Source organism: Myotis myotis, unplaced genomic scaffold (assembly GCF_014108235.1).
Source record: "Myotis myotis isolate mMyoMyo1 unplaced genomic scaffold, mMyoMyo1.p scaffold_m19_p_5, whole genome shotgun sequence".
NCBI lineage: Eukaryota > Metazoa > Chordata > Mammalia > Chiroptera > Vespertilionidae > Myotis > Myotis myotis.
In genome coordinates, this window is record NW_023416357.1 from 80,207,714 (window position 1) to 80,221,491 (window position 13,778).

The following is a 13,778-nucleotide window of genomic DNA, read 5'->3' on the forward strand; positions in this document are numbered from 1 at the left end:
AAAACATTTGGAAAGGGGCCAGGTACAGTATATGCATATGTCATCTATTATTACCATCACTTGGAAATCCCACTTCCTCCATGATCTCAACTCTGAAAACCTCCCCTCTGATAATCTCTTATCTTTCTACTGCATGCTCACTGAACCTGCACAGGATCGATGTTGGTTAGATGAATACAAATAATTTAAAAACACAGGAGTGCCCTAGCTGGTTTGGCTCAGTGGATAGAGCGTCAGCCTTCGGACTGAAGGGTGCAGGGTTCGATTATGGTCAAGGCCACATGCCCAGGTTGTGGGCTCCATCCCCAGTAAGGGGCATGCAGGAGGCAGCCGATCAATGATTCTCTCTTATCATTGATGTTTCTATCTCTTTCCCCCTCTCTGAAATCAGTAAAAATATATATTTAAAAATAAAAACTCAGAAGTTATGACTCTGAGAGGTTTGCAGAAATTTTGAGAGGGGGCATTGATGGGGAAGACATATCTAATTTGAAACACATCATTTGAAACTTTTAACAGATCCAAGTGTAAATGCCTTGCAGTCTGCCGGAGACCCAAGACTGGAGTTTGGGAAAGATCAGTACCACACCTGCAGATTTAAAACTTACTTGTGTCGAACAGTGGAGGCCTTGGAAATAAATGGGCTCACCAAGACAAACGGGTATCATATACATTAAGGATTGCTCAGTTAGGATTAAGAGGAATTGATGGGAATAGGAATAATCAGGGAAATGAGGTGAATAAAATGTTATGAAATTAGTTCGAGACATTTTTAAAAAACATTTTTCATGTAATGGCCCGCAATCAGTCTCAGGTCCCACTGAAAGGGAAAGAAATTTAAAACACATTAGGTGATCATAATACATGATCCAAAATTTTTCATAGGCTAGAGTTCCAGACATTTCCTCATCCTCTCCATTACTTTTTTGTTAGCATGCAACAGACTGAGGATTCGCAGAGGGAAGGGGAGGGGGGGTGGAGTGGGAAGGGATTAACCAAAGAACTTATATGCATATATGCAAAACCCATGCATAGTGCAGTGAAGGCTTAGAGAGGGGGAAGGAGTGAGGAAGAGGTCAATGGGGGGAAATAAAGGGGACATCTATCTACAATACTTTCAACAATAAAGTTAAAATCTAAATATGCCCATTGCTATCCAACATCCAAGTAAGTTCTTATCAGGGATCCCATGCCCAGTAACCCTTCTAGCTTTAGTTGCTGATATTAAGTATCATACCACACAGAATGATATGCAGCACAAGAAAACCTGTATGTGGATATAAAGGTGGGAGAGATTGTGTAAATGATGGAATAGTCTACAGTAGTATCTAGAGCAGTGGTTCTCAACCTTCCTAATGCGGTGACCCTTTAATACAGTTCCTCATGTTGTGGTGATCTCCAACCATAAAATTATTTTCGTTGCTACTTCATAACTGTAATTTTGCTACTGTTATGAATCGTAATGTAAATATCTGATATGCAGAATGTATTTTCATTGTTACAAACTGAACATAATTAAAGCATAGTAATTAATCACAAAAACAATATGTAATTATATATGTGTTTTCCAATGGTCTTAGGCGACCCCTGTGAAAGGCTCGTTTGATCCCCAAAGGGGTCACAGCCCACAGGTTGAGAACCACTGATCTAGAGGAATATAATGGGAGTCCTGAGGGAAAGAGGTCACGTGTTTGTGATTAAGAGAGAAATGGTTGGCTATAAAAATTTTTTAAGGTTAATTTTTAGATTCCATTTACAGTCACTGTTTAAACTAAAATAAACTTGGCCCCTACACAAAAACACACTCAAGCCCTCCTTCTGAAAAACTATTCTGTTTAATAGTGCACTTCATTTATGCTACAGGATGAGCAGGATTGGGAAAACATCATGAGGTCATCCCTTCAGCTGGTAAATTCAGGAGCTCCATCTTAACCCAGCAAGGAGCCCTGCCACCAGGCACAGGCCAGAGCCTTCCTTCTCTGGGCTTTGCTCTTTGTTTGCATTCATACTCTGCTGTTGAAGTCAGAAGTGGGGTCAGAAGTTTGGCTGCTGGGCCAGATGTCATAGGTCATAGGTGACAGAGGGCAGGGCAAGCTGGCTGAGCAAGCTCCTTAAAAGCATCCTTAGTCACTAGGGTTTTAATTAAATAACTTTTTATCCCAGGAGTGATGAGGAAGAGGGAGAGAAGAGGAAAGAAAACAAAGACCTATGCTAAATGCTTTTGATCCATTTCCTCATGTTAGACTCACTGATTAGTTATATTTCCCAATTAGTCCTGGGTTCTCCAACAAAATTGCCAGAATGCTTTCAGAAACTCCTCACCCCCAATCAAATAACAAATCCCTCATCACCCTATTTCCTTATCAAAACTTAAAGCTGGATTAGGAACAGTGGCTTCCACGTACAGCATCCTTTCCCCTTTCTTTTTCTTTTTCTAACAGCTTGCAGTTACTTCAACGCATTTGAAATTCCTTTCCCCTTTCTCAGTAAGTAACAGGACCCAGAACATTCTTTCCACTGCCATCTGTGCTGACTATACTGACTCCAATAGAGGAATCCTTAGAATTTTACTCCTACTGTGCTTCCACCCTCACCTTGGTAAGAAAGGCTCCCTTGGTATGAGAAATACGGTCTAGTGCAAACTCCCTTCCATAATGGAAGGTGATTGGTCCCAGAGCTTCTCTCCATTTCCAGCACTTAATCTGCTGCTTGCCTCCTAATTTTTTAAGGCTGGTATTGTTCCTGGGGAAACTGACCAGGTTGCTAATCACTGTGCCAGGATGAGTTGCCCAATTTTCCCCATTCTCTAAAGTGGAAGATTTGCATCAGAAGGGACACATCCTAAGTTGTTCATACTTTTATAGTAAGGCAGGGGGTCTTCAGACGCAGAGGAAGTGAGAAAAACAGGTGTGTGGCTCTCTTTCAAGTTGACTCTCTGATATTTAATTCAGCAGTAACTCTGAGAGAACTTTTGCTCATTCCCATTACATTCAAAGGCTTCTCTCCAGTGTGAATTCTCTGATGGCGAACAAGAGCTGAACTATACCTAAAGGCTTTCCCACACTCATTACATTCATAGGGATTCTCCCCTGTGTGAATTCTTTGATGCTGAATAAGGCCTGAACTATAGGTAAACTTTCCTCCACATTCCATACATTCATAGGGCTTCTCTCCAGTGTGGATTCTCTGGTGCTGGTAGAGGTGTGAGCTCTGGCTGAAGGCCTTCCCACACTCATTACATTCATAGGGCTTCTCTCCAGTGTGGATTCTCTGGTGATGAATGAGGGTAGAGCTTCTACTGAAGGCTTTCCCACATTCATTACAAGCATACGGTTTCTCTCCAGTGTGGATTCTCTGATGATGAGTAAGGGTGGAGCTCCAGCTAAAGGTTTTCCCACACTCGTTACATTCATAAGGTTTCTCTCCAGTGTGGATCCTTCTATGTAGAATGAGAGCAGAGCTACAACTGAAGGTCTTCCCACAATCATTACATTCATAAGGTTTCTCTCCAGTGTGGATTCTCTGATGCTGAATCAGATGTGAGCTCTGGCTGAAAGCCTTCCCACATTCACTACATTCATAGGGTTTTTCCCCAGTGTGAATTCTCTGATGTTGAATAAGGTCTGAAGTTCGATTAAAGCTCTTGCTACATTCATCACACTTATGGGGTCTGTCTCCCACAGAAAGTCTCTGATGTGAAATAAGGTTGGAACTCACAGTGAAGCTGTTCCCAAAATCATTATATTTCTCACTTCTCTCTATCATGGGGGTTAGCTTTTCCTCAACTGTCACTTGACCAAAATCTTGTATCTTCCTATGCAGTTTTTCTCCAGAAGCGTTCCCCAGCTGCCTCTTGAGACTGACTTCTTTTTCATAGGCTTCTTCAAACTTAAGACCCTGAGAAATATCCTTTTGGAATCTTCCCAATAGCACCCCATCTGATTCTGTATCTTCAGAAATTTCTTGGTCATGCTCAGTTCTGGTCTCACCATCTGGCACAATACAAAATACAAACATCACTGGTTCCTTGTGGAAAAATCAAAACCAGAGGACAGGACTAATCATGGGCATGCCTCTTATCTGCCCAGGCTGTGTGTAGCTAAGGCAAAATAAGAGAAGAGGAAACAGGAAGGAGAAAGGCAGGGAGCAAAACTGAGATAACAGCTAGACGTATAGAGAAAATTGGGTTGTAAGGAGAGAATGGGTCAGGCAGAGGCAGGGAGGAACATGTTGTTTAATGAAGTGACAAAGTCCTCGGAGGGGTTAAAGACTATAGATATAATTTGGGAGATGGTGACTACCAGAACTGTTTAAGAAAAGTGGGGAAGGTGTTGAGAAACAGTAGCAGAGCAGGAAGGAACACCAAGGCTGACGTCATTAGTGACCCCCTACAGCCCTAGGTGAAAAGAATACTTGTTTGTAGCTGTACCACATATGTCAAATTCAGGAAACAGGCAAAAGTCCATTTCTGGGCCTTAGGCCTAGAAGGCTATGCTATGATGTGAGAATATGTAAACAATTTCCATATTTGATTGCTCTATTTTCACTGTCTTAGAAATAAAGGGAACTTCACACACAGAAAATAACTATAAAGGGTCTAGATATTAGCATTTTTAGGCTGTCAATAAAAAAGTGTTAGGAACAGAAATAGCTATTCCTCCCTCACCTGAACAGATACCTTTCAGAATCTCTCTGTTCTTAATTCCCTTCAAACCCAGGACCCTCAGCTCTTCCTCACCCTAGATATGTCAAAATACAGAAACGGGAGCCCTGGTTGGCAAGCTCAGTGGTTAGAGCATCAGCCTGCACACCAAAGGATCTCGGGTTTGATGCCCAGTTAAGGGCACATACCTGGGTTGCAGGTTCAATCCGCGGCCCCAATCAGGGCGTGTTTGGGAAGCAACCAATCAATGTGTCTCTCTTACATTGCTGTTTCTCTCTCTCCTCCCTTTCCCCCTCCCTTCTATATGGTCTAAAAAAAGATCAATGGAAAAAATATCCTCATTCCTCGGATGAAGATTAAAAAAACAACAACACAGTAATGGGAATACTGCTCATGGGAAAAAACATGGAACAAGGTTTTATCCTGCTCATATCAAGCAGGCCCAGAGCTCAATCCCAGACCTAGGATCTGCAGGCACAGAAAGGAAATGTCAGGGAGGTCTCAATTAGGAGTTGGGAAGACCTGGCACTGCTCAGGAAAGTGTTTTCACTGAAAGTAGGAAAGAGACAAGGAATTAACAGTCTACAGACTAAAGGTTAAAAAGATAATTGCTCCCTATACCAAATTAAATTTCTACCAGAGCAGCAGTTGCATTAGATCATGAACAAACCAACAAGTCCCTAGAGGCAGTTCAACAGACAAGGGAAGGAGATAGACAGAGTTCCAGAACGTTCACTTGGGCACAGACCAGTACTTCACAAGTTCAAGGATCCCAATATGCTAATCTTTTGGAAAAGTCTCTGGATTATATGTTAAATTCTAAGAATAGCATGGGAAAAAGCATCATATTTGGACTTAAAAGACCAGGGCTTGAGCTGCCACCAACCAGCTATAGGACCATGTGTAAAACACTTACGACCTCTGACCTCCCTTTCTTCACCTATAAAATGAGGATAATTCTTGCTACTTCCACGGCTATTACTGTGAAGATTAAGTGAGAGAATATATATACAAAACCTCTTTATAAACTGCAAAGTACTATACAAATGGGAGTTACTATAATTACTGTTAGAATTTTCTGAGACTAAGTCAATCCTTAGTTAATTATTTTCACTGACTCAACTGTTATTAGCAAATAAGGAAGCAAAGAAATGCCAAGGGAGTTTTATTGAAAAAGCATTAACTCCTTACCCAATGAGAATACATTCCCATAATTCTCCAGCATCACATCTCTATAGAGATCCCTCTGAGCAGGCTCCAAACGCTTCCACTCCTTCCGGATAAAGTACACAGCCACATCCTCAAATGTCACCAACTCCTGAAACAACACATTCCTGCATGCAATTTCAGGAGTAGGACTGGCAGCACCAAAAAAATAATTTGAGATGGGGTTGAATAATATTTGGGAATCTGGGGAAAGGTAATTAGGGTGAAGAGCGATGACAGTCCAAGAAAGAAAATCTTACTCGCAGGAAAGGACCACAGTCCTGATGGAGTGAATTGTGGTTGGGGCATTGCCTGGGATGTTGCTATACCAAAAATATCCATAAAATGGGGACGGAAAAGAGGGTAAGAGGACCACAGCTTACCTGGGACTTGGCCTTTAGGAGTGCAGCTGCCAGCATCTCATCCCCCAGACTGTCCTTGTTGGAAAATGTGGGAACTTTTGAGGAAGGAAGACCTGAGGACAATAAAAGGGTCTATGAGTGAGTCTATCTGCTGCTGTCTGGCCTCCCAACTTACAGAAAATGCATAGGGTCCTGGGACAACCTAGGACCCATTCCTCTGACATTTTTAAGCTCACTTCCTCTGCAGCTAAGGGTGCTTATAACAGGCACAATTAGTGTAGGCACATCCTAAAGAGAGATGTCTAAAGCCTTATTGATTCTTGCTCTCTACTCTGCCCTCAGTCCCTTCCTCCTCTCCAGTCACCCTACTCTCAATGAAAGTTGCCCAGTCCTATAATTACTGACGAATGTGTTCTTGTCCATTCTCCCAAACTTGGCCAGAAACACAGGCTGTCCTGCTCATATCCTTTCCATCATTTGCCACATCACTGAATTCAAACTATCGCATGAAGTTCTCTTAGACCAGAGGAAAACTAGGAGCTCCACCCCATCCCTGACTGAAGACATAACACTCCATCCCCCAGGATCTACAAATCCCAAAACACTGTTGGCTGCTACAAAGCCCCTAGAAAATGGAATTTGGTGACTGTCACAGTTTTCTTAATCTTGCACAAGGAACCCACAGACCTTAATCATATCAGGATTCTAGCAGTTATCCTAGTACCTGAAATTTCAATAGATAACTGTTGAATGACTGAATAAAAGAATAAATGAATCCCCTATTCCATACCACTCTCAAGCAGGGACTGAGGTTCCTGAGATGCATGATCAGCCTGAGTTTCCATGGGTAAGGCCAGAAGCTCCTGTCTCTGGTCTCCTATTTGCAGACTCAGCAGGAAATAGGTTTTCTGAATGAGAAAGAGGAAGCACTGCAGAAGCAAAAGTTCAAGGTTAAAAGATTTAAAAACACACACAACCCACCTCCTGAATACAGAGAGGGGAACTAGCATTTTAGTTAGTACCCAAGAACAATGAGAGAAAATGCAGCAACTGGGGCTAGTCTTTAAGACCTTGGTGAATATACTTACTCCTACTCCCTGTACTGAGATTACAGGAGAATCACTAAAAGTACCTTGACAATATCCTACCTTTGGCTCTGCACAAAAGTGAGGGATATTTATAACAACAAAAAATGGAGAATACCAGTGCCAAATAATGATATTAGTGGAATGAAATACTAAGCAACTATCCAAATGAAAAATATCAGAGTAAAGTGAGAAAAAGAGTACACATACAGATTGCAAAATGTGTAAGCATCATACACATTTTAAGAATACTTGGGGGGAAAAAGAATATTTGGGCCCAACCGGTATGGCTCAGTGGTTGAGCATGGACCTATAAACCAGAAGGTCATAGCCCGATCCCAGTCAGGCACATGCCCAGGTTGCTGGCTGGATTCCCCAGTGTGGGCATGCAAGAGGCAGCTGATCAATGATTCTCTCTCATCAATGTTTCTTTCTCTCTCCCTTCCGCTCTGAAATAAAAATATACTTAAAAAAATATTTGGGATAATGGAGAAAGCTATTTGTTTATAAAAGAGGAAAAAAAAAAACCCTCATAAACACTAGAATTGGCAGGAGAAAAAAACACTTTATTAGGTTTCTAGCTGTTATATTAAATTTAGCTGTCATAATTAGAGGAAAAGGGACCATGAAAGAGCACCCAAATAACAGAGATCAGAGAAGCTTAATGAGTACTCTCTCTCATTTTAAAAAACCTGGGGAAACAACACCTGTTTCACAGAACTAGGTCAAACACTATTAAATTAAATGAGGTAAATTCTTCCTCCCCTTTCTTTCTAAAATGGTTTTCTGCTTTCAGTCCCAGTCATAGGTGGAATACTGTCGAAGAATTTGAGCCCTTTTTGTGGCCTTCCTGAATCTCATTACAGGGACTGGGTGTATATATTCACCCGGATCTAAAAGACTAGTCCCAGCCCTGGTTGCTTTGGCTCAGTGGTTAGAGCATTGGACCAATGGGTTCAGGGTTCAATTCCTGGCTAAGGGTATGTACCTCAGTTGTGGATTGATCCCCTGTCCAGTCGGGGAGCATGTGGGAGGCAACCAATCAATGTGTCTCTCTCACGTGGATGTTTCTCTCTCCCCTAACCCCTTCCACCTGCCCTTCCATTCTGTCTGAAAATCTGGAAAAAAAATACCCTTGAGTGAGGATTAAAGAATAATAATAATGATAATAATAAAAATCTACATATATAAAAGGCTAATATGTTAAGTGTCAAACTGTCCAGGTAATGGCATCACATAGCAATGCCTGGCTTCCTCTCCCTAGTGACGACTAGCCTCCTTACAGTTTCTTTAGCCCAGGAACACGACTTGCTTTATAGCCAGGTGCAAACATTTCACACTTTAACCAAATGTCTGTGAAGTGTTTTCCCATGCCTCATCTCATTTGATCCTCACAGAAGTCCTGGAGTAGGTAGATAGGAGACTCGGTGGAATCCTATTTTCTTTTCATTAGTCAGAAAATGGAGAACTAGAAAGTTTAGAAACTTGACCCAACTGAAAAGAAGAAATGGTGAACCTTGAAAATGACTTCAGGTTTTCTCACTGTGCAGAATATAGTCAAACACTGCTGCAGCTAAATATTTTACCCTTTGTTCTCCCTGTGTGATCTATAATAATAATGTGCTTCAAGGTGATATTTACTGCTGTGTTACTGACAATTACCTGAAAGAGAAGTTGGGGTGCTTCACTGGGCTGGAAAAAGTTTAGCTACATCAGAAAGCAGGTCTAATTAAGCAAGTTTACTTTCTATATATGTAAAAGGCTAAGGTGACTCACGCATGCACAATACATATAAAGCTCTCGCTGGCACCAATCACATGCATGTTTTGATCTGTCATTGCCGATTGTGAATTTGGTTGACACTTCTTTTTTTTTTTTTTTTAATATATTTTATTGATTTTTCACAGAGAGGAAGGGAGAGAGATAGAAAGTTAGAAACATCGATGAGAGAGAAACATCGATCAGCTGCCTCCTGCACATCTCCCACTGGGGATGTGCCCGCAACCCAGGTACATGCCCTTGACCGGAATCGAACCTGGGACCCTTCAGTCCGTAGGCCAACGCTCTATCCACTGAGCCAAACCGGTTTTGGCTGGTTGACACTTCTATTATAGAGAAAGGGTGAATAGCGATATTGAAATATTTCTTCTAATTAATTTCCTTTCAATGTGCACGAATCCGTGCACCGGGCCACTAGTAAGTAAATAAAAGACTAGTCCTAGTTGCTGTTTCCTCTCACTGAGAAGGTAGCAGCCAACTTTCTTTTTATCTCCCTTCTCTCCTAATACATTTCCTTGGGTCAGAATATAAATCCCTGAAGCAGGGAGCAATACTTTTTTAAAAATACGATTATTGATTACTCTGTTTTTATCCCTCCTAATGTCCCCAATACACAGCTACTACAACAAGCAAAATAGATATTTTCTCTGGCCCTAGTGAATAAAATGTAACATTAACACCTAATCTAAGGTGTGATCTCAGGTAAAAGTTTCCACTTCCCTGAATACAGTGGCAAGAAACAACAGATCTAGACCCTGACCGGGTAGCTCAGTTAGTTAGAATGCCATCCTAATACACCAAGGTTGCAGGTTCGATCCACAGTCAGGGCACATACAAGAAGCAACCAATGAATGTATAAATAAGTGGAACAACAAATCAATGTTTCTCCCCTTCCCCCTTCCCCTGTCTCTTTCAAATAAATAAACAGATCTAGAATAGATGCAGTAGCCACCCGAGCATCCTTATCCTCAAGCAAGGAAAAAAAACACACAACACTCTGGATTTTGTTTACCCCCCTCCCCTTTACTTATTTGCTCATATAACAACAAAGCCGAGTGCCAACTATATTGCAAAGCTCTACTAAAAGGAGTAAAAAGCCAGGAACAATATTTGCTGTATCATCACAGACTGCTGCATTCACATAGGCATAAAAAGAGGAGGGGCCCGCCCTAACCGGTTTGGATTAGTGGATAGAGCATCGGCCTTCGGACTGAAGGGTCCCAGGTTCGATTTTGGTCGAGGGCATGTACCTTGGTTGTGGGCACATCCCCAGTAGGGGGTGTGCAGGAGGCAGCTGATCAATATTTCTCTCTCATTGATGCTTCTAACTTTCTATCCCTCTCCCTTCCTCTCTGTAAAAAAAAAAAATCAATAAATTTTTTTTTTAAAGGGGGGGAGGGGCCCGGTCTGAGAGCCACTGAGAGTTCAGAGAACTCTAGTTTTGGGGCAACAAAGGGGTATAAAATGCTCACTACCAACACCATTACACAGTGAAAAGCATTTTTAAAAAATATATATTTTGCCCTAACTGGTTTGGCTCAGTGGATAGAGCATCAGCCTGTGGACTCAAGGGTCCCAGGTTTGATTCCAGTCAAGGGCATGTACCTTGGTTGTGGGCACATCCCCAGTAGGGGGTGTGCAGGAGGCAGCTAATCGATGTTTCTCTCTCATCGATGTTTCTAGCTCTCTATCCTTCTCCCTTCCTCTCTGTAAAAAATCAATAAAATATATTTAAAATATATATATATTTATTTTATTGATTTCAGAGAGGAAAGGAGAGGGAGATATAGAAACATCAATGATGAGAGAAACCTGCATGCCCCTACAATCTGGCATGGGTCCTGACCTCCCAGTTCATAGGTCCACGCTCAACCACTGATCCACACCAGTCAGGCTGAAAAGCATTGCATCAGGTATGAGCCAGGCCCACCAGCTCAAGGTGGATAACTACCCTCTTGCCACTAACACTCTCCCAGCTAGGTCCCTTTTAACAATGTCTCAGAGCCAGCCATCTCTTTGTTCCTATCAACCAACTTTACAATTTCCAGGACTATTTATAAGCACACATCCCCAGTAAACCAGCTCTCTGTCCAAACCCTCCTTAGAAAGAAAATCAGGGGCTCTGACTCCAGACAGAAAAAGCAATGCTCCCTTCCACAGCTGGGATAACCAAAGCTGGAACTCAAAGGCATATTGTTGAGAACAAGTCCCCAGTGTCTAGAGCAGTAAACAATGCTTCTCACAGAGAAAAAAAAGAAATCTCCATTGTGCTCCCACAGCTTCAGGTGCAGGCAGGGCCCTTCCCCTGCTCCACTGCCAACTCCTCTCCCCGGAGCTGCTTCTGGGAGCTGAGAAAGATGACTTGGTGGTGAAAACGAGCCGTGGGGAGCTTTACCTGCTGTACTCTTTCCCACCTTCTTTGGAGTTATCTCTCCGCAGCAACGACTGGGAGCCTCTGCTCAAGTTCCTGGGAATTCTGACTTTAGTTGATGCCAACGCTGTACGATTAAGGGGAAAAAAGAAAAAAAGAATTTTAAACACTCACATAAACTCCACTTCTAATCTAGGTATTTACAGATAAGGGCGGGGGGGGAGATGCATGCTAAAAATATACTAATTAAGACCACAACTGGTATTTGTGTTGCACGGCTAAAGAAAGTGGAAAGGGAACTGAAAGTTCTCCAGGTCTACCTCCCATTCAGTGTGAGGAACGTCTCCTAAAGTTCCTAACGTTGTCAGCTAACTTGCTAGATACTCTCAATACTTCAGCAAGGGTGCCTTCTGTTCCACTGCTGCACAGCTTAGCCACCAGATGTAAGCTGAAAACCCAAGCCCTTGGACCTTCACCTTACAGAGGCCTCGTGCCCCGTGGAGCTTCAGCGATAGAATCTTCCACCCAACTGTTCAAAACCGAATGATGCCCACTCTCCACAAACATCTCTTCTTGGGGATAAAACCTATAGTTTCTCTAATTAGTCCCTAAGTTTCACGTGCATCGATCGTCCTCTGGAAGTTTACACATGCCCTTCCGAGTGTAAACACCGGATCTCTGTTCCATCCCACGTCAAAAGCGTATCCAATACAGTTGCAAATGGGGGCCAAAGAGTGGTACGACTCACCATAAAAGACTCGACTTACAGGACGCCAGAGGATGACGCCCATAATCGGAGTCTGCACTCCCTCCCAGACCTAGTTCTAACGATGTACACACTTCGAAGAACTCGTTCTCTAACCCTAAAACCCAGGGAAGTAAACTCAGACCTCCTCTCCGGCCGCAGGCGCGAAGAACGGTGCAGACCTCCATGAAAAGCGTCTCGGAGAACTGCCAAGTGAGCGTCGCTGTCATCAGCGATTTAAAGGCAGGGACCCTTCTACAGCCACAGGGGACCTTGAAGCGCTCGAGCGGGGCGCTAAGTCACAAAGCCAGAACCGCAGCCCCTTTCTCCCCTCCCTCGCCGGGTACCGCCCAGGGGAAGGGCGTCCCCGGGGAAGCGGCGTCGGGGACCGGCGCCCTCGGCACCCTGCTCCCGGCGGGCTCGGGGACCCCACGGGCCGCAGCGGCGCGGACACCACGCCCTTCCCCGGCGACCACCGCCTCCGTCTCCCCGCGAGCCCCGAGGGCGGCCGGACTCACCCTGGAGGCAGGGACGGAAGACTTGGGGGGTCCGGACACGGACCAGGCCCCGCTGGACACTGTCACAGACCCACACACCAGGGACAGAACAAAGAACGGAAGCGCCTCCGTTTCGCTTCCGGGTCGGTCCTTTTTTTTTTTTTTTGCCCCCACTACCCTTTGCCCACCCCGTACACACCTGTCTCCTCTAGGAAACTGGGATGTCTCCGCCTCTCGGTGGTTTACTGACTGGGCGTTCAGGCCTCCGCCCCCGCCCGCCGCGCGCCTACGCCTCGCGCATGCCCAGGTGCCGCTGGCCGGGTTCAGGGTGCGAGATAGGGCGGGGAAGGGTGGAGCGGAGAGGATTAGCTTTCGCTCCACGCACGGTCTCCCGAGGGGCGGCCATCGGCGGAGGAGAGCGCCCAGTGCCTCTGAGCGACCCGGGTCCCCAGCGGAGCTGTGGTAAACTTTGGAAGGATGCATCAATGTGAAAAAGTCAACCTTATTTGCAATTTCCAAATAAATTAAGTTGATGCTTCCAAAGTTTTCCGTTTGTGTTGTATGGGAACAGGGCAGGCCGCCGCAAAATATCCCACAATACATATTATTTTGAATTAAAGTTACTTAAGAAACTGCCAGTGCAAGAACTTTCTGGCCTCTCTCCTGTCCCCCAGAAAGCAGGAGATCAAGACCCCCATGTGAAAGGTGCCCTTCTGATCGCTCGAGTTAGGGAACCCAGAGGCAGGGGAGGGGGGAGAAGCTTAAGGTAAAAACCTTGTTACTAGGTAACTGTCCAAGCCCAAACTTGGTTTAGATTAGATTCCTCACCAACAAGCATCCAAACCTGTCCTGTTGATTCTTCACAAATGTATTGTTTGTTTAAGAAGTATAAAAGGATGACCAGCCTATCCTTTCTTAGACCATCACCTATGATTTCCCATGCCCACATTTTAAATTGGTTTTTCTCCTGTGAATCTGGCCTTATGTTCATTTTATTGTTAGTCCAGTCGTAAAAACTCAAGAAGGGTAGAGGGGTGGTATGGGGGTTGGGGACATGCTATCCCCCCTCC

The 13,778-nt window shown here is 43.9% G+C and overlaps 1 protein-coding gene across 11 annotated transcripts; it reads right to left on the reverse strand.

Annotated features, from left to right (window-relative positions):
* Positions 1-1,816: 1,816 nt before the first annotated feature.
* ZNF3 (zinc finger protein 3) lies at positions 1,817-12,972 on the reverse strand. Of its 11 annotated transcripts, none has more exons than XM_036309946.1 (7): positions 12,730-12,860; positions 12,215-12,329; positions 11,491-11,593; positions 7,022-7,139; positions 6,253-6,344; positions 5,855-5,981; positions 1,817-3,992 (listed from the first exon to the last, which is right to left on the reverse strand). In XM_036309946.1, the coding sequence occupies exons 4-7, from the start codon at positions 7,074-7,076 to the stop codon at positions 2,923-2,925; spliced, it is 1,344 nt and encodes a 447-aa protein (XP_036165839.1). In that variant the 5' UTR covers positions 7,077-7,139; positions 11,491-11,593; positions 12,215-12,329; positions 12,730-12,860; the 3' UTR covers positions 1,817-2,922. The 11 variants fall into 11 exon arrangements, with proteins under 11 accessions (XP_036165839.1, XP_036165832.1, XP_036165840.1 ...); XM_036309939.1 differs by having other exon boundaries at positions 7,022-7,160; XM_036309947.1 differs by lacking the exons at positions 12,215-12,329; positions 12,730-12,860 and adding an exon at positions 12,908-12,972.
* Between the last annotated feature and the right edge of the window lie 806 nt (positions 12,973-13,778).